Source organism: Gymnoscopelus braueri (assembly GCF_963280865.1).
Source record: "Gymnoscopelus braueri genome assembly, chromosome: 4".
Lineage (NCBI taxonomy): Eukaryota > Metazoa > Chordata > Actinopteri > Myctophiformes > Myctophidae > Gymnoscopelus > Gymnoscopelus braueri.
This window is the reverse complement of record NC_137605.1, coordinates 50,824,308-50,848,453: the sequence shown is the minus strand read 5'-3', so window position 1 is coordinate 50,848,453 and position 24,146 is coordinate 50,824,308. Positions and strand designations below refer to the sequence as shown.

Genomic DNA, 24,146 nt, shown 5'->3' with positions numbered 1-24,146 from the left:
AAGGGATACTTCACTTTCGGGCCGGGGACACATTTAAAAAAAATATTAAAAATAAATGAAAAAAGTTATGGAAAATTCATGGCCCCCTCACGACACGCAGTGTCCTACTAATGTGTGAGGGGGCCATGAATTTTCCATAACTTTTTTCATTTATTTTTAATATTTTTTTTAAATGTGTCCCCGGCCCGAAAGTGAAGTATCCCTTTAAGACCGGGAAAGAATCTGTGTCATTTTTAGATTTCTTTGGCTATTCAAAAATAGCAGATCTACAAGCTCATAGCGCGGCACCGAGTGCCGCGCTATGAGCTTGTAGATCTGCAATTTTTTTTTTAAATCATGAAAATGTGTGCAAATCTTTGAATATATATATTTCAAAGCGAACATCTATAACTCAAATCTTTGCTTCTGGAGGATTCTACAAATCTCTTCTAAATTCTATTTTGTGTTTTGAAAAAAAACTATGTTGCTATAATCAGTGGTTCTCAAACTTTTTCATGTCAAGGACCCCCAAAATTATTTTGTATTTGGACGCGGACCCCCATCTCAAAATATGTTGTTCCAGGGACCCCCAGAAGCAAAGATTTGAGTTAAAAATGTTCGCTTTAAAAATATAGATATATTCAAAGATTTGCAAAAATGTTAAAGTTTTTTTTTTTGCTCGTAGCGCGGCACTCTTTGCCGCGCTACGAGCTTGTAGATCTGCTATTTTTGAATAGCAAAATAAATCCTAAAATGACACAGATGCGTTCCCGGTCTTAATGGGTTAATATCCGAGTGGATCTTCAAAGACAAAAAATAACACACATCCTCCGACTTCAGTGCTGAGACAAACTGCAAGAGCAGCAAAATGAGCAGTAAACGAAAGAAGGGCTCGCAACTCACTTTTAATGCTCCAAACAGCAGCAAATAGTTATTTGCTGCTGTTGGGGAATAAAGTTTGGTGCATTAAAAGTGAGTTGCTACCCCCTTCTTTCGTTTTTATAATATGCGAGTTGATCTGTACTCAGCGGTCATCAGGAGAGCGGCGCACGAAATGCTGCATAATGATTATTAGGCTGATCTAGGATCAGATTACAGTAGCTTAAAACAGTGGCTCTCAACCCCCAAAATAATCATATTTGAACTGGGGACCCCTCACTCTGACAAGCACTTGGTATGTAGGAGTTAAGGCATTACGTTTTGTTTGACTCGGTTCCACAGCTAAATATTGTCAAAATATCCGATCTACAAGGTCACAACTCCTCGCAATGATGGCGGTGTGAGCTTGTAGATTGTGTATTTTCAAAAAAGTTGCCTCTATCTTGTATTATTTGATAATTTGGCAAATGTTTGACCAGTTTTATAGTATAGTTTGTTGATACATTTTGATGCAGTAATGGTCTTTTTATTTTCTTTCTTTTTGAGGTATTAAAAAGGTCTTAACACATTGAATGCCAAAAACGGTCCGGACCGTTTTTGAGGGTCCAAACGAGAAGTGCCGAAAACGGTCCGGACCGTTTTTGACCCAATTCTATTTTTATACATGTGGGCCACGTGGGGCGCTAAAACGAAACTTTGACATCACCCAAGCAGTTTCTGAGAAGAAGAGGCTGGATGTGGCTCCATGTCAAAAATCCTTCCGGTCGGCGTTTTCAATGTTATCTCCTTGATTAAAAGCTTATTATCTCCATTTCTTTTTAATGTGGTGGAAACGAGCCGTTTTCGATCGGCGATCACGCTGCAATGGAGGGTCGCGTTGGAAATATTATTGTTCCAGGCGTTAGTCGGGACCCTCCGCCGTCTCGCACGCACGCTTTGTTTACATGCATTTCCGCGTCGGGGCTTCTCACAGCACGAAATGTATAACGCAAGTGGATGGAAGAAATGCTGGCACTCAACGTATAATATTTTAATAAACCTCTGGCACCCAATGTGTTAAAAGTCATTAAATTGTCACTTCACTGTCAACTGGGGACCCCTCCAAAATCATGTGGGGACCTCCCTCGGGGTCCCGACCCCCAGGTTGAGAACCACCGGTGTAAAATAAGGGGGAAAAGTTGAACTGATCATGCGTGCCAGTCTGCCTTCCCGATACAGATTCAGATACCCATAACTTCCGTAGCGGTCGATATCGAGACAGTACAGATCCGATACCAGTGTGTAATTTAAAAAAATCTGGGACTGTGGTTCTCAAAGTTACCCTCAGGGTTCCTTTGTAGGGGTTCCAAACGGACCCTTACCGGTCTGTCACTCTGAGAGTCAGTGTACAAATGGAACCATATGGACCCTTATGGGTCCATATGTACACGTCAAATTCACCATTTACCAGCATTAACCCATTCAAACCGGGAACGCATCTGTGTCACTTTAAGATTTCTTTGGCTATTAAAAAAATTGCAGATCTACAAGCTCATAGCACGGCACCGAGTGCCGCGCTATGAGCTTGTAGATCTTGTAGACCCTTGAACATTTTTTGTTACCCCCCCTGGAATCCTTGCATCATGATGCAACTCCCCACATGTAGGCCACACCCATTTCCACCTAACTCGACTTTTCGCTAAATAATCATCGATCAATATCGTCCCAAAAAGAAAAATTATCGGTTGACGTTGACCCCTCATGAAAACAAAAAAAGGAGAAAAAAGGAGAAGATTGGACAATGATTGGAGCGCTTTATGCTTTATGTGCCAGAGAAAAGAACTAAAGACCATACTTAATGGTAGAAAGCAGGTGGTACTGTAGAACGTTTTGAGTCTCTTCAAGGGAATGGAAACTGAAGAGGGTCTCCTCCGGCCAAGGTAAAAGGACCCAGCCCTCCTCCTTGTTTTATTATAGGCTGCTACAGTACATTGTGATGGACAATGAGACATCATTCCGTAGTAGTAGTAGTAGTAGTAGTAGTAGTACGGGCTGAGCCTATCATGCTCAAGTAGCTCAAATTGTGTCTGGTCTCTGAGAGCTCTATAGAAGTGTTTTCGTCGGGTTCAGGTCATATACTCACTGCGCTGGACGGTGAGCTGTTTGTTTGCGCTGATGTAGATCGGTGGGTGTCAGTTCAGTTCAGACTGAGCAAGAAGCCTGGTCAGACCACCACTAAATCACTCACTAAAGTTATTATTTTAGATGATGAGTTAGGTTAATGTTGGATTGAAGCAACAAGTTCGATGAAGATAGTAGCAAATGGAGCAGGTACCAGCTCTAAATATCTTGCACTCTAGTAGTCTAGACTCTAGTTCCTGGCCTCTGTCATTTTGATTGAATTCCCGGATTTGGAACTTGCAGTACCAGACTATAATCAAACCCTTATTATATTTCTGCTGTACAAATTGAAGTTTGGATGAACACTTCACTACTTCACAAATGGTCAGCTACCAACACTAGCTGACTAGACTAGAGGACCCATTACAACGAGTACAAAACGTGTTCAGGGTTGCATCTTTGAACGAGCATTGTCATTTTTCATTTTACCAGAGTAAATGCATGTTTGTCCTGATGAAGGTCTAACGACCAAAACGTCGATGTAGCTTCCTTTTTGCGAGTTCCAGACAGTGTGCGGGACGTCTTTCTTTGATTTGATATCAAGGATCCCTTTTTGAGCATTTTTCAAGAGAGTAATGGCTCACGACTACAAGTCCAGCTGTAATGCTGCAAAAATAAAACACATTGCTTGCTTGGTAAGAGATAGTAGCTTATGTTGCCTAAAAGTCTACATAAACATGAATAGGAAATAATAAATATTTTTAGGCAATAACATTCTCCCAAAGTATTTCAGCCAAAAAAACACAGCTCTATTTAACACATACTTTCAAGGTTGTGGTTCTCAACACAGAGCCCTGGGACCCCTGGAGTATCACAGACCATAATCATGTGTCATTTTTAAAGTCATTTTAGATTTGAGCTATAACCATTACTTTATACTTTGGCTAATCAAAAATAGCAGATATACAAGCACTATGAGCTTGTAGATCAGCTATTTTTGAAAAATCGTGAGAATTTCTGTAAATCTTTGAATATACATTTTATTAAAGCAAAGAATTTTAACTCAAATCTTTGAACATTTTACTGTTAACCCATTCAATCCGGGAACGCATCTCTGTGTGTCATTTTAGATTTCTTTGGCTATTCAAAAATAGCAATGAGCTTGTAGATCTGCTATTTTTGAAAAAGAATCGTGAAAATGTGTGAAAATCTTTGAATACATGTTTTTGAAAGCGAACATTTGTCAAATGTTCATTTGTCAAACATTTGACAAATGTCTTCTAAATCCTAACAGTTCCCTGAAAAACTATTGTTGCTATCAATTACACACCCCATGAAGCGTTGAATTCATGGAGATTTATTTGTTTTCGTCGCATTCCTAAGCCAATAATTTGATGAACGGCGGAGTCTCCAGTAGGAGACTCAAAGAGTCTCAAAGAGTCAAAGAGTCTCAAACAGTCTCCTACTGACCGATGACCTGGGTGAACGACTCCTTTAATGCTGAAGTCGGCTCCAGCTTAATCTGACACACCTTCATCTGCATACCGTGAATTAACCTCTGCAAACTCAGAGCAACCTCTCCAGCATCACACCAGCATCACAGCTTTACACCTACAGCCTGTGGTGCAGTCCACACTACGGTCAACCCACTGCACGCGTACCTTTATGTTTCCTTTGCAATTCTGTCCTTTTCACCTATTCCTAAGGCTGTGTTTACACTAGTTTACACTTTTTTAAAATTGATTGAATACTTTATTAACAGTTTGCAAAGACAAGCACAGGGAAGTACAGTTCTATACAAGGTCTGTTAGGAGGGGGGGGGGGGGGTAGGCTTTGACTTTTTACAGGGGCCAGTTTCGAATTGCAGCCACCATGCTCTTATAGAGAGGTTTTTAAGGAGAGTAACCGGATTCACATGTTTTTATAACTGTTGGTAGGGCGTTCCACATTTTGTGGCATAACAGTAGAACGAATTTAATCCCTTGTTTGAGCCAAATCTAGGTTGAACGTGATTAGTGGAGCTCCCTCTGGTGTTGTGATTGTGGACGTCATTGACGTTTTTGAAGTAGTTTGACAGGTACATGGGTGTCTTTGTGGTGTAGTGTATCTTGTAGACCAGGGGCCAGTTGCACCACCTCACACTAAGTTCAAACTTAGCCTAGTTATAGCTTAAATGGCTTTTAAAAAAAGCCATTTAACCCATTTAGCCGGGAAAGTATCTGTGTCATTTTTTGATTTCTTTGGCTATTCCGCGCTATGAGCTTGTAGATCTGCGATTTTTTGTTTTTTATGCGAACATTTGTGCAAATCTTTAAATATATATATATATATATTTTTAATACATATTCAAAGATTTTCACTCATTTTCACGATTTTTCAAAAAAATTGCAGATATACAAGCTCATAGCGCGGCACTCGGTGCCACGCTATGAGCTTGTATATCTGCTATTTTTGAATAGCCAAAGAAATCTAAAATGACAGAGATACTTTCCCGGATTGAATGTGTTTAAGCTATAACTAGGCTAAGTTTGAACTTAGTGTGAGGTGGTGCAACTGGCCCCAGGCCCATTACAAGTTGCTGTACTCTGTCCTCTACCCTGAGCCATCCCACCCTAGCAAAAATGAGCCAGCAGCAGTGATACCTGTCAGGAGAGAGGTGAGGTGACAGCCGCGAGGAGAAACAAAAGAGAGTCAGTGTTCATCTGACAGCCTGTCTATAAAAGATCGATACGTTTTTAGGTGATAAATATCCCATGCATACAATATCCCATGTACACCTTCTACTTTCAAACTTTATCAGTACTTTCATAGTTAGACTGAAGTCTGTTGCTGTCGATTGCACGACAACACACTTGTGTATGACGGAGGACAATTTTAAGATAAATTCAAATCTCCATAAACTATATTAGCGATTATCGTCCCATCCCTACCCCTGATTCCAGGTCCATTGCAACACTGAAACACAAATCATAACTGTTCACACAACTCTGTCACAGAACAGAGCGGTGCGGCGCGGGCGCCGTGGACTCATTTGGCCTCAGAGCCTGTCAGAGCGGACGTGGAATGGAGGTATTTAGATAACAGAAACACACACATTTCCAAGAAAATAGGAAAGCTTGGTTGTATTTTTCCTCTTGTTCAAATTTAAAATGGCTCCCTATGTAATTATCCCCGAGGCTGACTGTGTAGCCTTGTTGGGAGTCTTTAAGATAAGCAGCGCACACACACACACAAGATAAGCAGCGTGCACGCATACGCGCGCACACACACACACACACACACACACACACACACACACACACACACACACACACACACACACACACACACACACACACACACACACACACACACACACACACACACACACACACACACACAGTTTTGTTATTTGTTTCCAACAAAATTGTAAAGAGATTCAGTCTGCAATTGAACAGACTGAATAAAAGTGTTAAAAACATGTTTTTGCCTTGTAAAGGCATAATTTCACTCTTATACCTTAGTATTTGCTTCCCAAGTCCCTTTTGTTTGGGACTTCATAAGCACCAAGTCCCAAACTAAATAATGTTCTTATTACATAGTTTCACAACATATTGCTGATTGATTTATCTTGATTAAATAAAACTAAATTGAGTATGCCCTGGAGTTTTCACATACTGAAGTACTACTTGTATATGTGCTGGCTAATCTGAAGATCACAAGTGAAACATCAACAGAAATCAAATAATATTGGTATAGTGATGTACTGTATAGTGTAAAAAAAAAAATCCTAACATTCTATTTATAGCTAAACCAATGTCAATGCTAATTGTTTATATTATTATTATAACATTTAAATAGATTTTGGACTGCTGGGTAACCATATTAAGCAATTTCGATATGTTCCCGAATTAATTGTAAACATTAATTGAAGAATTGACAGTACCAACAGTAATGTATGTCTACAATTTTGTGAGACCTCCAAAACACTGATGCTACTTACATATTTAAGTACAAGACTGAAGAATACAAATGCACACGCTTTACAAAATGTGTACTTTGACACTCTGGTGCAGGTTTTTTAATCCATTAAGACCCGGAACGCATCTGTGTCATTTGAAATGTTCTTTGGCTATTCAAAAATAGCAGATATACAAGCTCATAGCGCGGCACCAAGTGCCACGCTATGAGCTTGTAGATCTGCTATTTTTGAATAGCCAAATAAATCTAAAAATGACACAGATGCGTTCCGGGTCTTAACGGGTTAATATCTCTGTCAAGCCCCACACACATAAACAACCCCACAGGTTAGCGCAGCATAAGACCTGGCTGCATAGAGAGAGGATTGGAAATAATCTTTTCCCATTTACAGTGGGGTATATTGCTATATCCTCGGGTCAGGAAGTTCAGGCAGAAAGTATTAACACAATGACTCAATTACAATCAGCACTTTCATGTCGGCTAAAAACCCGAGCATTTTAACACAAGCTCAAAGATAATCTTCGGAGTGACCCTTGGGTCCTCTTTTCCCTGAAGCAGCAGTTTTTTTTTTACTCAGAGGATTTAACTAATTGGGGGTGAGCGTGGAGTTGCCGTGTGACAACCGGTCCCAACTTAACTCTTTAACTGCCAATGACGAGAAGTCTCGTCATATTTTGCTAAGGTGCAGGCTGCCAATGACGAGAATGACGAGATGTTGTGTTTTCAGTGGTTTTCCACTAGATGGCACTGTTCGCTCGTCTATGGCTCACCAGAAGCAGCGGGTCACGTGATCGCAAAAAAAAACAGCCCGTTCTCTTCCTTGTTTTTCGATTTGGTAGAATGGCCTTTTCTCTGTTTGTGTTGCTTTTTGGCGAAAACAGCCTACAGTCAACTGCCCACAACTATGGAACGGATGATCTCTCCCCCCCCGATTAAACAAGACTCGGATACGTCTTTTTAAAGCGATCGAGGGATCAATCCTACGGGAGATGAATATTCTATGCTTTTTCAAAGGTTTGTGAAAACACTCGGAAATCGCTGGCAGTGGCGTGGCGAATTATAATTTATTTCTGGTAGCCAAAGAGTTAATTTCAAGAAGCACAGGAAGTATAAAGAAATGTGAGATACTGAAGTGACACAAGTGTGAAGATATGACAGACACTAGAGGTCAACCCAGTGGTCCACTCTCCCTCTCTTTCTCTCTCTCTCGCACACACACACACACGCACACACGCACACACACACACACACACACACACACACACACACACACACACACACACACACACACACACACACACACACACAATGTGAGATGAAAGCTGTTGCTAGATCTGACACAAGCAGAAGAGATAGTCAAGTAAGCGCACACACACTTATTTCACAAAACGACACAAGACGGACTGACAGTGTAACAAACCGCTCTTGATGGTACCAGATCAAAAAGTCTACTTTGCACAAAGACGTACTGAAGCACAAGACAGGCTTTGATGCCAGCTAAATATAACAGGTCTGCCAGAGGAAAAAAGGTGTTTGTTTATTATTCTTTATTTATTCGTTTTTACAGGGGGAAAAATAACTTTGGGGAAGTATTTAGTTAGCATGATTATTTTTATCCAATTAAAATGTCAGTTAATTTAGTAAGAAATGCTGCTAGGAGCTCCCTGCACTTTACTGTTCAAACTATAAAGCTGAATGTTTTTAATTATCCCCCCAGGCCAAAGGCCGTGGACAGAGATTATGTATTCACAGGTGTCTGTCTGTCTGTCTGTCTGTCTGTCTGTCTGTCTATGAATTCAGAGCTCATCTCACAAACCACTGGACAGATCAGTGTCAGCACTTTTGTGCATGCTGCCAGTAGGTCAAGGATCAGATGGAAGGATCAGACCCTTCCTCACACAGGAGTCAGCCCAGGTCCTTAACCAGACCTCAGTCATATCGAAACTTGACTACTGTAACTCTCTCCTTACTGGCCTCCCAGCATGTGCACTTAAGCCCCTCCAAATGATCCAGAATATCACAGTACACTTGGGGTCTTCAACCAGACAAAATGTTCACATGTCTCCCACCTTCTCCTTGGCTCCCTGTTACTGCCCGCACAGAGTACAAAACACTGAAGTTGGCCTACAAAGCAACCAAAAAGTATATGGCACCCCCATATCTTCCAACCCTACAACCCCTCCCGCTCACTCAGATCAGCTAACACTAGGAAGTTGTCAGAACCTTCCCTAAAACATCCAGGACAACGCTCCACACGCCCCCCACACTCTTCTCCCCAAACTGTGGAACAAACTCCCCACTGCAGTCACAACTGCAGACTCACTCCCAATGTTCCGCCGTAATCTGAAGACTCACCTCTTTAGCCCATTCAATCCAGGAACGCATCTATTTTTAGATTTGAGCTATAACCTTTGGCTATTTAGATTATTAGCTAGATTACTGTATGCATTTGATGTATGTGTGTAAAAACTGTTAGGATTTAGCCTTAGGAGATGATCAGTCCACTTAGTCAGCCTGCCTGATAAAAACACGCTGGGTCCTAGGCTATTGCTTTCATAATTGTTTAAAATGGTCCACCTTAACTTACAAAGAAAACATTTAGTCATGCATTTAAGTGTTATATGTGTTTTTAAAAGGAATGGTACATTCGTGACAAAAGGTTTTCTTTGTTATTTAGTTTCCATTCCATTTGAACAGCCATACGCCTTTGTGACAGACCAATATTTATCACCACAGGAACACAAAACTGATCTGACTATTAGAAGCAATATACTGCATAGTGCATACTGTTGCAATTATTGTTTTAATCATCTATTTAACAAGTAATTTTATTTCATTGTCTGATATTGTAGGCTGCTACATACCGTAGCTGCTAGATTCCATTATGGAGTAGCCTATAACACTAAATACCGGTGGAACAGCATTTCTAATCGCAATTATAGTGATTGGGTTTGTCGTGTCCATATAATACTCAAGCCCACTCTCCTGGTTTGGTCTCTCAGAACCAATCTGGAAAGGAATCTCACAGATCTATTAGTGTTCAGGTCCGTCATTTTAAATGAAACTAAAAGGATTTCCCGGGGGGGTTGAGTCCGTCATTATGGACCCATGATGAAGACTTCTAAACTGAAAATGCTAGTCGGCACCGAAGTCATGCTGACCAAATCAAATCATATGTTGGCCTGATGTTTGCTGGGACTTTTGATGATTGTCCATGTGAACAGCACATATTCCAAGAATAAAAGTGATGGTGCTACGTTATGGTTGTTTGGAAAACTGAAAGGAAAAGTTCTGATAATTAGATCTATGGGCATAATTCAGTCAGTGTTTTGAGTGTTTCATCTTCTCACTATGGTGAATAGGAAGGAATACGATTTAAGTCGGTGGGTATTTTGGCACTTAAAGTGCCAAAATACTTAACGAGAAACTTTAAATTGATGACAGCATTTAAACATTAGCTTAATTATTTTCCTGTCCTGATAATGCAGGCTCTCATACTGTATGTGTGCCAGACAGACCAGTGAAAATCCTTAGGAACAAATGGCATTAATCAGCCCAAAAGATTTATACCAGTTGGAATAGTACTACGGTTATATTGTGGCCTAATTGATTTTTTTATACCTGAAAGTATAGGCCTAAATCACATCCGTTACAGCGGTGATGCTCAACCCTTTTTACTTTCAAGGACTCCCAGTTTGATATGCATTAAGCCATTGGTTCTCAAAGTGGGGTCCGAGGACCCCCAGGGGTCCTTGGGGGGGTTCCAGGGGGTCCCTAGCCAAAGTAGTTAACATAGCGTCACCATCATTTTAACCACTTTAACCATATTTTATAGTTTGGCTGTTCAAAAATAGCAGATCTACTGTACAAGCTCAGCGCGGCACCGAGTGCAGCGCTATGAGATTGTAGATCTGCTATTTTTGAAAAATTTTGAAAACTTGTGCAGATATTTGAATATATATATATATATATATATATATATATATATATATATATATATATATATATATATATATATATATATTTCAAATCTTTGCTTCTGGGGGGTCCCTGGAACAAAATATTTTGAGATGGGGGTCCGCGGCCAAATACATATCATTTTGGGGGTCCTTGACATGAACAAGTTTGAGAACCACTGCTTTAGTCTAGCCTAGTTGGGTCCCTGTGTAATTGACTGGCTGCCTATGCTGTGTTTATGCCATGCTTTTAAACCCTGTAGCACTTTTATAGTGCGTTATAAATAAAATGCATTATTATTATTATTATTATATAACAATGCACACTTCTATGTGTTTCTCCCTCATTGTCTGCCGTTTGTTTGTTTAGACCAAGCGGTTGAAGAGGCAGGAGCTGTTTGCCAGAGAGGGCCTCACGTGGCAGAAGATCGTCCAGTTCTGCACGCCGCGCCAGGACAACAAGGCGGAGCAGCAGGCCGCCTCTCAGGAGCTGAGGAGCATCCTTCAGGCAGCCAAGCAGATTGGTAAGCCCATTCCACAGTGGTGCTGGAAAAAGTACTCACATTTTTTACTCAAGTAAAAGTATCAATACTGCAATGCAGAAATACTCTAGTTACAAGTTAATGTCCGGTATTCAAAATTTACTGGAGTGAAAGTACAAAAGTGTTGGCATCAAAATGTGCAGTACCTTAAGTACCAAAAGTAAAAGTATTCATTATGCCGAATGTCCTATTTCACAAGTGTTGAAAATGTATAAAAAATCTTTTGAAAATAGAAGATCTACAAGCTTGTTGTGAGCTTGTGGATTGGCTATTTTCAAATAGCTGAAATATATAGGGATAAAGGGGTTAAAGGGGAAGACCACTCATTTTCAACATTGAACTATGTCTTTAATACACCTTAGAGCTGTTGTGTGGAAATAAGAAAAAAGTCCCCCCCCCTTCTGTGTTGCCTAGAAAAGGATAATTGATTGAGGTCATGTGATCAGTGACATACGCAGGGTGTACTTTTAGCTCCGCCACCTCAGCCAAAAGTACACAATAATAATAATAATACAAATCTACCAAGTAACTAGTAAGTAAAGTTTTCAAATAATTGTAGTGGAGTAAAAAGCACAATATTTGCCTCTGAGATGTTAGTGGAGTAGAAGTAAAAATACTGAAAATTTCCAGTAAAATCCAGTACAATTCCTCAAATTTGTACTTAAGTACAGTACTTGAGATTACGTACTTAGTTACTTTCCACCACTGTCCATTCCACAGCCTTGAAAAAACACATAATCGTTGACATCAATCTGATCTCGTTTCTTTGTTGAAGAGCGATCAAACGACACGAGACGTAGGAATGAATAACAGAATGATTTGATCTTTGCTACAGACTAGTGATTACTTAGTATTGCTCGCTGAGTGCATTTTTTATTTTCCTTTTTCTCTGGAGTCTCTGCAGCGAATGCTTAGAAGGCCTAGTGAGAGACTGAATGGCAGGCAGTTAAACATCCTACAGTGTACAGTTTGAAGAAAAATAGTCTCTTTATGGGAGGAGAGGATCGATTTTTTTAGTTTCAAATCCCCCCCCAAAAAAATATGCTTTGTTCTAAGAGCAGGGTTATGCCTCCACTTGGAGATAACGGGTCTCTCCCCCCCCAGAGACGCAATGCAACAGCATGTGGCACGCCATTGGCTGTCATTGCGGCAACCCAAACAGTAATAACAGCATTTATCTGCCCCTGATGTGCCTGATAATTAGCTTAACCCATTCACTCCGGGAACGCATACTGTGTCATTTTAGATTTTGAGTTATAATACTTTATACTTTGGGGCTATTATATTAAAAATAGTGAGTGCCGCGCTCCGAGCTTGTAGATCTGCTATTTTTTGAATAGCCCAAAGAAATCTAAAAAAATGACACACAGATGCGTTCCCGGTCTCAATGGGTTAAATCCCAAATCCCTGCCAAATACCTTTCCTAAGTAAGACAGCGGTGCATCCAAGGTCCCCTCTTCTTCTCCCATTGCCTCTTATTGCTATTCTGATCCCCCGTGTGTGTGTGTGTGTGCGTGTGTGTGTGTGTGTGTTGCGGGGGGGGTACCAGTCAAGGCTGAGGTAAGGGGGGAAGAGGGAAGGGAGGTAGGCAGGCAGCAGAGAGGGAGAGAAAGGCAAAAGGGAAAAAAACAGCGGGGTGGGGATTGAGACATGGCAGGATCCTCGCTACCTTCCTAATCCCCTCTGCTTGCACCCCTCTGACGGATATCAGAGCTCCAAAAGGACACCTCCGGCTAAGAGCTCAGCAGCCAGCCGTACACAGTACATAGATGGAGGTCTGAAGGACAGAGAGCTTCTCCTCTAGGTCCCTAATAACAGACAGACAGAATGCCACGTCGTGTGTGTGTGTGTTTATGCATTGAATGGAGAGCTTAGGGGGGAGAGTCAGTCAGTCAGCCAGCCACGGGGGCCAGTAAGGACCTCTAATTAGCAGTGGTGGAAAGTAACTAAGTACATGTACTCAAGTACTGTACGCAAGTACAATTTTGAGGTACTATTTCCAATTGACTAATACTTTTACTTCTACTCCACTACATCTCAGAGGCAAATATTGTACTTTTACTCCACTACAATTATTTGAAAACTTCAGTTACTAGTTACTTTGCAGATAATATTCCAAATATTATTACATACATAAAACATACATTAACCACTTTAGCCTTATTTAGGCTGTTTGAAAATAGCCAATCTACACGCTCACAACGTGTGGCATCGCGACACGTTGTGAGCTTGTAGATCTGATATTTTCAAACATTTCAGTGCTTTTACTTTTGGTACTTTAAGTACATTTTAATACCAATACTTTTGTACTTTTACTCAAGTAGATTTTGAATTCCAGACATTTACTTGTAACAGAGTACTTCTGCATTGTGGTATTGATACTTTTACTTAAGTAAAACATTTGAGTACTTTTTCCACCACTAGCTAATTAGTACAAATCTGTATTTCACTTTCAATCAGTTTTTTCGCTCTCGCTCAGACGTGCAAGGAGGGGACACTACAGACCTACGGTGGATAGGTTCATAAATAATGTAACGCGCCTTTCGTTTAGTTTTTTCTCTCTATAAACATTGACTTCTAAACAAGTGAAACTTAACACAGGCAACAAATTAACACTCGGAACATGCTTGTAGATGTAAACGGGTCAAAGAGATCACGTTGTAGAACAAAAGGATAAAGAGGTCTCGCTAATTTAACCCATTAAGACCGGGAACGCATCTCTGTCATTTTTAGATTTATTTGGCTATTAAAAAATAGCAGATATACAAGCTCATAGTGCGGCACCTAGTGCAATCGTGAAAATGTGTGCAAATCTTTAGTTTAAATATGTAAATAATTTTTAAGCAAACATTTGTAACTCAAATCTTTGCTTCTGGGGGATTCTACAAATGTCTTCTAAATCCTAACAGTTTTTTATTTAAACGTATGTTGCTATAATATCAGTGGTTCAAATATTTTTCATGTCAAGGACAAGGACCACCCAAAATATATATTTTTTATCCGCCGAATATGTTGTTCCAGGGACCTCCCAGAATCAAAGATTTGAGTTACATATGTTCGCTTTAAAAATATATATATATTCAAAGATTTGCAAAAAAAAACACAAAAACAAAATAGTAGATCTACAAGCTCATAGCGCGGCACTGCTTGTAGATCTGCAATTTTTTGAATAACTGAAGAAATCTAAAAAATAACACGGATCCGTTCCCGGTCTTAACGGGTTAACAGGGTTTGTTTCACATAAGCCAATCATCATTGGCGTTGTGGTTCCTCTCTCTCTCTCTCTCTCTCTTGGCGACAGTGGAGAGTAACACAATATTTGTTGTTGTCATGGTGCTGCCCAGCCACACTTTGTTGTCTCCTAACTCTGCTCTGAGCCATCTAACTAGATCCAAATGAAGAGAAGCTCTTAAGCTCACTCTGAAGAAGGGATGAAAGCAGCCATTCTGCTCCACTACGTGCGGAGGGAGGCTGAGATGCTTTTAGACCATTTTAACCCGTTAAGACCCGGGAAAGCTGTCTCTGTAATTTTTTTTAGATTTACTTTGGGGCTATTCAAAAATAGCTGATCTACAAAGCTTGTAGATATGCTATTTTGGGGGGGGGGAATCGTGAACATGTGTGCAAATCTTTGGATGTATATACATTTTTAATTCAAATATTTGCTTCTGGGGGTCCCTGGAATAAAATATTTTGAGATGTGGGGGAGGGGGGTCCGTGAACAAATACATATAATTTTGGGGGTCCTTGACTTGAACATGTTAAACTGATTTAGAAGTCATTTGTAGAATCCCCCAGAAGCAAAGATTTGAGTTAAAAAAATAGCTTTAAAATTGTTTTATATATTGAAAGATTTCAATATATTTCAATATATAAGCACTCAGTGCCGCGCTATGAGCTTGTAGATCTGCTAATTTTTGAATAGCCAAAGTATAAAAATAATGACTATAGCTAAAATCTAAAAATGACACAGATGCGTTCCCGGACTGAATGGGTTAATTGGTTTAAATCCTTTTCATCTGGTCTAGCTGCTCCCTGCCTCTCTCTCTCTCCACACACACACACACACACACACACACACACACACACACACACACACACACACACACACACACACACACACACACACACACACACACACACACACACACACACACACACACCCCACAACACCATTTCTCTCTCTGCGTCTCTCTCTCTGACATTTTTCCCCCCTCCTCTAATTGGACAATTAGTCTGCATTCCTTTTGTTAAGCCTGGTTCTAGTTAAGCTTTAAATTGTTTGGAATATTATTCAAATGAAAGGCGGTGGCATACAGTATCTCTTTTTTTAAACGGCCAGTGCTTTCGCCCAGCCTGTACTTCTCTCTCTCAGAGGAGCAATTTAAGGTGTTGCTGCTTAGCAAAAAAAATATGTCTCCCGGTGAGAGAAACGATAAAAACCCTGCAACAATGCAGAATAACATACTGTAGGCTAGCTGTTGCAAAGAAAAAGCTAGATATCCCCTAATGGTAACAGCATGGTGATAGTGGTTGTTGCACAATAATCATAATCATTAAAATGACGACCGGGACAACCTCAGCTGAAATTGCTCTTTTGAAATGGGCTTCTTAATCCATTCAATCCGGGAACGCATCTGTGTCATTTTTTGATTTCTTTGGCTATTCAAAAATAGCAGATCTAAAAGCTCGTAGCGCGGCACTCGGTGCCGCGCTACGAGCTTGTAGATCTGCTATTTTTGAATAGTTTTTGAAATAATCGTGAAAATTCGTGCAAATCTTTGAATACATATTTTTTTAATGCGAACATTTTTAATGTTAATCTTTGCTTCTGGGGGTCCCTGGCACAAAATATTTTGAGATGGGGGTCCTCAGCCAAATGCATATCATTTTGGGGGCCCTTGACATGAAAAAAGTTTGAGAACCACTGATATTATAGCAACATACGTTTTTCAGAAAACTGTTAGGATTTAGACATTTGTAGAATTCCCCAGAAGCAAAGATATGAGTTACAAATGTTCGCTTTAAAATATATATGTATATAAAGATTTGCACACATTTCCAAGATAAAAAAAAAAAATCTGATCTACAAGCTCATAGCGCGGCACTCGGTGCCGCGCTATGAGCTTGTATATCTGCTATTTTTTTAATAGCCAAAGAAATCAGAAAATGACACACGGATGCGTTCCCGGTCTTAATGGGTTAATTTCTTCACTAACGATTATGACAGCCTTATGATGTGACTTCGCTCAACACCTTGTCTCTTCTTCCTTGCCTCCAGTGGGGGTTGAAAATGGCCCGGACGCCATTGAAAGCGCCGCCGTTTTCCTCTTCGAGACCTTCCACGACAAAGACCACGTGGGCACAGAGGAGACGAGGGCCATCAAGCAGATGTTCGGCCCGTTCCCCGCCTCGGCGGCCGAGGCCTCCTGTGCCGCGGTGACGCGGGCCGTGGCACCGCTCGGAGAGTCCCAGGTGCAGTTTTGATTTTTCATCGACTAAAACTGTGACGAAAAATGTCCTTTTTCTCACTGACGAAAACTAAGCTACGATGACTAAAACTAAGACTAAATATATTGACTCATTCGTCAACAAATACCAACTAGACAAAAATGTTAGTGATGGACGAGTGGAGAAGAGATCCAGTAGAACTAAAAGACAAGTCATTTTATGTTGGGTTGTGCTCGGGTGTTGCGCTCTGAAAATAGCAGATCTACAAGCTCACAACGCGTCACGCTGCGACGCGTTGTGAGCTTGTAGATCAGCTATTTTCAGCATGCAACCACAGTGTAAAATCAGGCATTACGACTCCATCAAGGCACCGCCAAAATACATTTTGGTCGACAAAATCAACTGTAGATTTAGTCAACTATAATCTTATGATATTTAGTTGACTAAAACTAGACTAAAACTTTTCAGACGACTAAAATATGACTAAAACTAAATGAAATTTTATTGAAAAGACTATGAATAAACTAATTCAAAATTAACACTGCCTCAGGTGGAGGACTTTGTCCGGGCCCAGAGCTCCTGCCGCGGTCGCCGCCAACGCGGCGACTCCGCCTTCGGACGCAACATCGCCTTCTCCTACGACTGCTACACCCTGGACCCCGTGGAGGACCTGCCCCCGCCCGAGGGCTCGGAGGAGGAGGGCGCCGGCGGCATGGACTTCAACAGCTTCCTCAACAACCACCAGGGTGCCAGGTAGGGATGGGACCATGTGAAAATTACATGTCACCATTATTGTGGCAAAAATTATTGCGATTAACGATATTATCGCGATGATCAAAATATGCTTAAAGGGATAGTTCACCCAAACAAATCACCCCATGGAGACTTGAATTCATGGATATGTTTTTGTGTTTGTCGCATTTCTAAGCCAATAATTTGATGACCAGGGGACCGGTAGACAGCGGTTCCAGTAGGAGACACAAAGGAGACTCTTTGTGTCTCCTACCGGAACCACTGCCGGTCATCAAATGATTGGCTTAGGAATGCGACAAAAAAATTAAATCCATTAATTCAAGTCTCCATGGGGTGACTAATCAATATAAAAAATGTCATTTTGGGGGTGAACTATCCCTTTAAAACTTAAAATGCCACTTTTTTTGGCGAATAAGTTATACTGAATTTGCAGCTCAACAAAAGCTAATTCATCCTAGTGTATGATGGAGGACAATTTCACTATAACTTCAAATATCCACTATACGATTATTGACTTGTGAGCGTTTTTATCTGGATAAAAGATAATAACGATTATCGTTCCATCCCTAATGCCAGGAGGATCGGGGGCCAGGGGGACGGGTCTGCTGCATCGGGGGCTTCCGCCCAGGGCTCTGGGGACGGAGCCATTCTGAGGGCGGAGGTGGAGAGGTACCTGGACGGAGGCAACATGATCTCCTCCAGCCCGGAGGAGCTCTGCACCTCCCTGTTCGAGATGCTGGCCTCCCACAAGAGCGACGACGAACTGCAGAATGAGGTTAGCATGATGGGCTGCACTCCAGCAGAGCCTGACTAAGACTAAGACTAAGTTGTGAGCTTGTAGATCTGCTATTTTGAGAGTGCAAAGTTTTTGGGGTCCGATGCCAATCCCGATTTTGGAGAGTCCTAGACCAGTGGTTCTCAATCTTTTTCGTGTCAAGGACCCCCAAATTGATATATATTTGACCGCGGACCACCATCTGAAAATCTTTTGTGCCAGGGACCCCCAGAAGAGAAGATTTGGGTCAAATATGTTCAAAGATGGCAGATGTACAGTACAAGCTCGCAGCGCGGCACAAAGTGACACGCTGTGAGCTTGTATATCTGCTATTTTTGAATAGCCAACATATAGATGGATAAAGATGTATAATGGTTAAGATTACTGTGATGCTATTGTTAACTACCTTCAAGGACCCCCACAATGATAAACTTGTCCGCGGACCCCCCCATCTCAAAATATGTTATTCCAGGGACCCCCAGAAGCAAAGATTTGAGTTAAAAATGTATATATTCAAAGATTGGAACACATTTTCACAATTCTTTCTTTAAAAAAATAGTGCGGCACAAAGTGCCGCGCTATGAGCTTGTAGATCTGCTATTTTTGAATAACCAAAGAAATCTTAAAATGACACAGATACATTCCTGGATTGAATGGGATAATTTCCGATACCGATGTTGCATATCGGCCAGACCGACCGACACATTGGTAACACATTTCCAATCCGTTGAGATACTGGCACTGGTTAAAAAAAGGTCAGGTGTAGAATAGACAGAACTTGGCATTTCAACAACGTATAAAGTTTGATCCGTCCCAGCGGTGAGCTTTACCAGTGTCATGGCGTTCCTCTGATTCCCATAACCTTGACCTTAACACCGGGGTTGTCTCTGAGGGCTTCGTCCAGAGTGGTCGTGGTTGGACTCCTGTGGGCCGATATCAGCCATGGCCTTTATATCTTCAAACCACAGTCTGGAATTTGCTATGAGCAGTTTTGACCTTAACTTGAAGATGAAGATGCCCCCTTAACCCATTCAGTCCGGGAACGCTCTTCTCTCTGTCGTTTTAGCTTTCTTTGGGCTATTCAAAAATAGCAGATCTACAAGGTGCCGCGCTATGAGCTATTTTTGAAAAATCGCTACGAGCTTGTAGATCTGCTATTTTTGAAAAGCTTGTAGATCTGCTATTTTTGAAAAGCTTGTAGATCTGCTATTTTTGAATAGCCAAAGTACAAAATAATCGTTATAGCTCAAATCTAAAACAACACCGATGCTTTTCCCGGATTGAATGGGTTAACGTCCCAGGAGGAATATTTATGTCGGTTTGGCCCATATATATATCGGCCATTATTTGACTTATTTGAGATGGGGGTCCGCGGCCAAATACATATCTAAAAATGTTTTCTAAATCCTAACAGTATATGTTGCTATATCAGTGGTGCTCCAACTTTTTCAAGGACCCCCAAAATGATTTGTATTTGGCCCGCAGACCCTCATCTGAAAATATTTAGTTCCAGGGACCCCCAGAAAATGTAAAATGTTCGCTTTGAAAATCTATATATATTGCAAAAAAACTACAGAGATGCGTTCCCGGTCTTAATGGATCGGGAATTATGCAGTCGAAGTTTTAACCACTTTAAACCTGGCATGCCCTTCATGGGCATATAATTTTAGGCAAAAATCCTTATCTTTATCTATCAAAATGTTATTTTGTGTTTTTCTTTTGCTCGTAACTTCAATTCTCTCAAATAGAAACTTTAATCAAATCAAAGTTTTTGAATTGATTTTAAAAATGTTGTCCTTTTTTTTTGTTTAGTTTTTCTTTTGAACAAAATATTGGTCAAAACGTTGGTAATCTGTGGTCTAGGACTCTCCCTAAATTGCAATCGGCTTTGGAACCAAAAGTCTGGCTTTCAGTCGGGGCTCTTTAAATCTTTACACACAAAGGGGGAAAGTTAAAACGGAATGCAGATCTCAGTCTAAGCCGCCTGGATTCTGTACATTCAATACAGAGGACACCAAGACCTTGTGATTATTTAGAGAGGATTTGCATTAAGGTCCTCTGTATTATCTAGTCTTGTGAGACTTATGGTAAAAAGGCAGGAAGACATCTGAAGCACTGTAAACTCAGAGAGATAAACACTGGCTGATTTAAGAACAAATGAAAAACAACTCATTAAAAAGTTTTGCCAGGTTACTTGGGGAACAGGAGAGCGGTGGTGGTACATCCCCCATCCTATAGGCCAGTGGTTCTCAAAGTCGGGTCCAAGTTGAGGCAGTTCCAGGGGGTCCCCAGCCAAATGATAACAATTCTTTAATTATGTAATGCAGATGTTTAACAATAATTTTACTCTTGAGAGCGTGAAATGAAACCATTTGGCTTCATATTAGCACCCATAAGGGTCCATTTGGTTACCAACTCCATCATTTAGCTGGGGACCACCTGGAACCCCCTCAAGGGCCCTGGACCACTGGTTGAGAACCAATGATCTAATGCATATCAAACTGATCAAACTGACCCTTGCTATAGGCTCACAGGAAGGAGCTTCACTCACTTCACTCAAACGTCATCTCTACCTCTCTCTCTCTCTCTCTCTCTCTCTCTCTCTCTCTACCTCTCTCTCTCTCTCTCTCTCATATATATCCCCCGTCCAGCTTCAGGCGAACAAAGCAAAAACGAGACTGACACACCAGTTAATTAACATAATTTATTAGGCAATCATCTGTTTCTTCTTCTCTTGTGATTGCATGAATGATGTGTGTGTGTTTGTGCGTGCAATGCACTTGAGTCTGTTTGTGTGTCTGCAGCAGTAGCTACTAGAGAGAGAGAGAGAGAGAGAGAGAGAGAGAGAGAGAGAGAGAGAGAGAGAGAGAGAGAGAGAGAGAGAGAGAGAGAGAGAGAGAGAGAGAGAGAGAGAGAGAGAGAGAGAGAGAGAGAGAGAGAGAGAGAGAGAGAGAGAGAGAGAGAGAGAGAGAGAGAGAGAGAGACCTTAAACCTGTACTTAAGTACAGTACTTGAGTAAATGTACTTAGTTACTTTCAACCACTGCATGGCAGTATAACAGTATATTGTTGCTACCTGGCCCAGGCCAACACTCTGTTCTAATGTTGCTCACGTAGTTGACATTTGGAGGCGAACTCTCCACACTGACACCTTTAGAAGTAGAGTGCCCTTTGTGAGCGCGCTCCCCCCGCGCTCCTCTCTCCCTCTGTGTGACTCCAAAGTCAACAGCAAAGTTTAAAGGCTCTGCGTCCGCCCGCCATTAAACCTGACAATGGAGGACCCGCTTCCTATTATTTCTCATTTGTAGCCCTGGACTGATGACATTTTAGTGTGTGGATGGAGCTGTGTAGGAGGAGGAGGAGGAGGGGGCCATTTGATTATATAGGGGATCTGAAAGGTAATTTTGATCGGTCAGTGTCTCCTCTCTATTTAAAGGAATGGGGAGACAGATGGGCGATAGAGTTAAAAGCATTTCAAAATACCGCTGTGACAACATGGAGTAATGAGTCAGATGAATTATAGTGGTTCCAACTCCCTATTGGAAATGGATGTATACCATTATGTACTCTATGCTGACAGGGCTGCTTTGATTGTGATCTATAGCATGAGGGCTATAGAACTATAGGTTACGCACGTAGCCCCGGTTATTTGATTTTTATGAGCGAGCTCTCTCTGGCTGACCCAGGTAGGGTTGGGATCCGGAATCGGTTCCATCACATTTGTAACCCGTTTTTCATCACTCTGTCAGAGCTGGTATGTGGACTTCACGTCTGCTATACAATTGCTATAGACAAATCCACAGACACGCTGCTTGTAGGCAGCCATAGCTGCTGTGTCAACGCTCCGCACCACGACACCGCAGCAATGGCCGCCTACATGCAGCGCGTCTGTGGATTCGTCTATACCAGTGGTTCTCAAAATGTTTAATTTTAAGGACCACCATAACCTGTAAGGGTCCGTTTAGTTCCATTTGTACACTCAGAGTTACAGTCCTGTAAGGGTCCGTTTGGTTCCATTTGTACACTCAGAGTTACAGACCTGTAAGGGTCCATTTGGTTCCATTTGTACACTCAGAGTTACAGACCTGTAAGGGTCCGTTTGGTTCCATTTGTACACTCAGAGTTACAGTCCTGTAAGGGTCCATTTAGTTCCATTTGTACACTCAGAGTTACAGACCTGTAAGGGTCCATTTGTTTCCATTTTTACACTCAGAGTTACAGTCCTGTAAGGGTCCGTTTGGTTCCATTTGTACACTCAGAGTTACAGACCTGTAAGGGTCCGTTTGGTTCCATTTGTACACTCAGAGTTACAGTCCTGTAAGGGTCCGTTTGGTTCCATTTGTACACTCAGAGTTACAGACCTGTAAGGGTCCGTTTGGTTCCATTTGTACACTCAGAGTTACAGTCCTGTAAGGGTCCGTTTGGTTCCATTTGTACACTCAGAGTTACAGACCTGTAAGGGTCTGTTTGGTTCCATTTGTACACTCAGAGTTACAGACCTGTAAGGGTCCGTTTGGTTCCATTTGTACACTCAGAGTTACAGACCTGTAAGGGTCCATTTGGTTCCATTTGTACACTCAGAGTTACAGACCTGTAAGGGTCCGTTTGGTTCCATTTGTACACTCAGAGTTACAGTCCTGTAAGGGTCCATTTGTACACTCAGAGTTACAGTCCTGTAAGGGTCCGTTTGGTTCCATTTGTACACTCAGAGTTACAGTCCTGTAAGGGTCCGTTTGGTTCCATTTGTACACTCAGAGTTACAGACCTGTAAGGGTCCGTTTGGTTCCATTTGTACACTCAGAGTTACAGACCTGTAAGGGTCCGTTTGGTTCCATTTGTACACTCAGAGTTACAGTCCTGTAAGGGTCCGTTTGGTTCCATTTGTACACTCAGAGTTACAGACCTGTAAGGGTCCATTTGTACACTCAGAGTTACAGACCTGTAAGGGTCCATTTGGTTCCATTTGTACACTCAGAGTTACAGACCTGTAAGGGTCCGTTTGGTTCCATTTGTACACTCAGAGTTACAGTCCTGTAAGGGTCCGTTTGGTTCCATTTGTACACTCAGAGTTACAGACCTGTAAGGGTCCATTTGGTTCCATTTGTACACTCAGAGTTACAGTCCTGTAAGGGTCCATTTGGTTCCATTTGTACACTCAGAGTTACAGTCCTGTAAGGGTCCATTTGGTTCCATTTGTACACTCTCAGAGTTACAGACCTGTAAGGGTCCATTTGGAACCACCTATAGGAATTGTTAAAGGGAACCGTTATGGAATGGAATCGTTAAGGAACCGGAATGGTTGAAATCCTGAAGAATCCCAACCCTAGTTACAGGAAGGCTTGCTTGCTGGGAGGCTCATTTCGGTGGCTCTCATCTAAGAGAAAAAAGGTCCTCTTGTCACTCAGTCCCAGTAGGCCTCACCTTATGCTCAACTTTTCAATCAATTCCCAAGGACAGAATTCATGGATGCCCATAAAAGCTTCTCTTTTGGTGGGTAAAAAAAAAAAAAACATACGCGCACACACAGAATCTATAAACATACCGTAATAAACAACATCAAACATTTCACAGGGACTCATAGAATGGGGGAGTATGTATACGCCATAGAGAGAAAACAAAGGTAACCCCAACAAAGGCGACAGCTGACCTGACATCATCAAAGTGCATCTGTTCCTCGAGTCCCCCCGCTGGGGTTGGCTTTTGCCATCCATCCCCAAGAGAAGACCCTGCAGCGAAAGAGCAAACAAGTCCT

At 41.5% G+C, this 24,146-nt stretch overlaps 1 protein-coding gene across 1 annotated transcript in view; it reads left to right on the top strand.

Moving 5' to 3' along the window:
* LOC308083633 (activating signal cointegrator 1 complex subunit 3-like) overlaps positions 1-24,146 on the top strand; it is a 256,275-nt gene that overhangs the window by 2,502 nt on the left and 229,627 nt on the right. The window contains exons 3-6 of the mRNA XM_080425948.1: positions 11,245-11,398; positions 16,698-16,891; positions 17,418-17,620; positions 18,197-18,395. Coding sequence (XP_080282074.1) covers positions 11,245-11,398; positions 16,698-16,891; positions 17,418-17,620; positions 18,197-18,395 — 750 coding nt within the window. The remainder of the gene's footprint in view (positions 1-11,244; positions 11,399-16,697; positions 16,892-17,417; positions 17,621-18,196; positions 18,396-24,146) is intronic.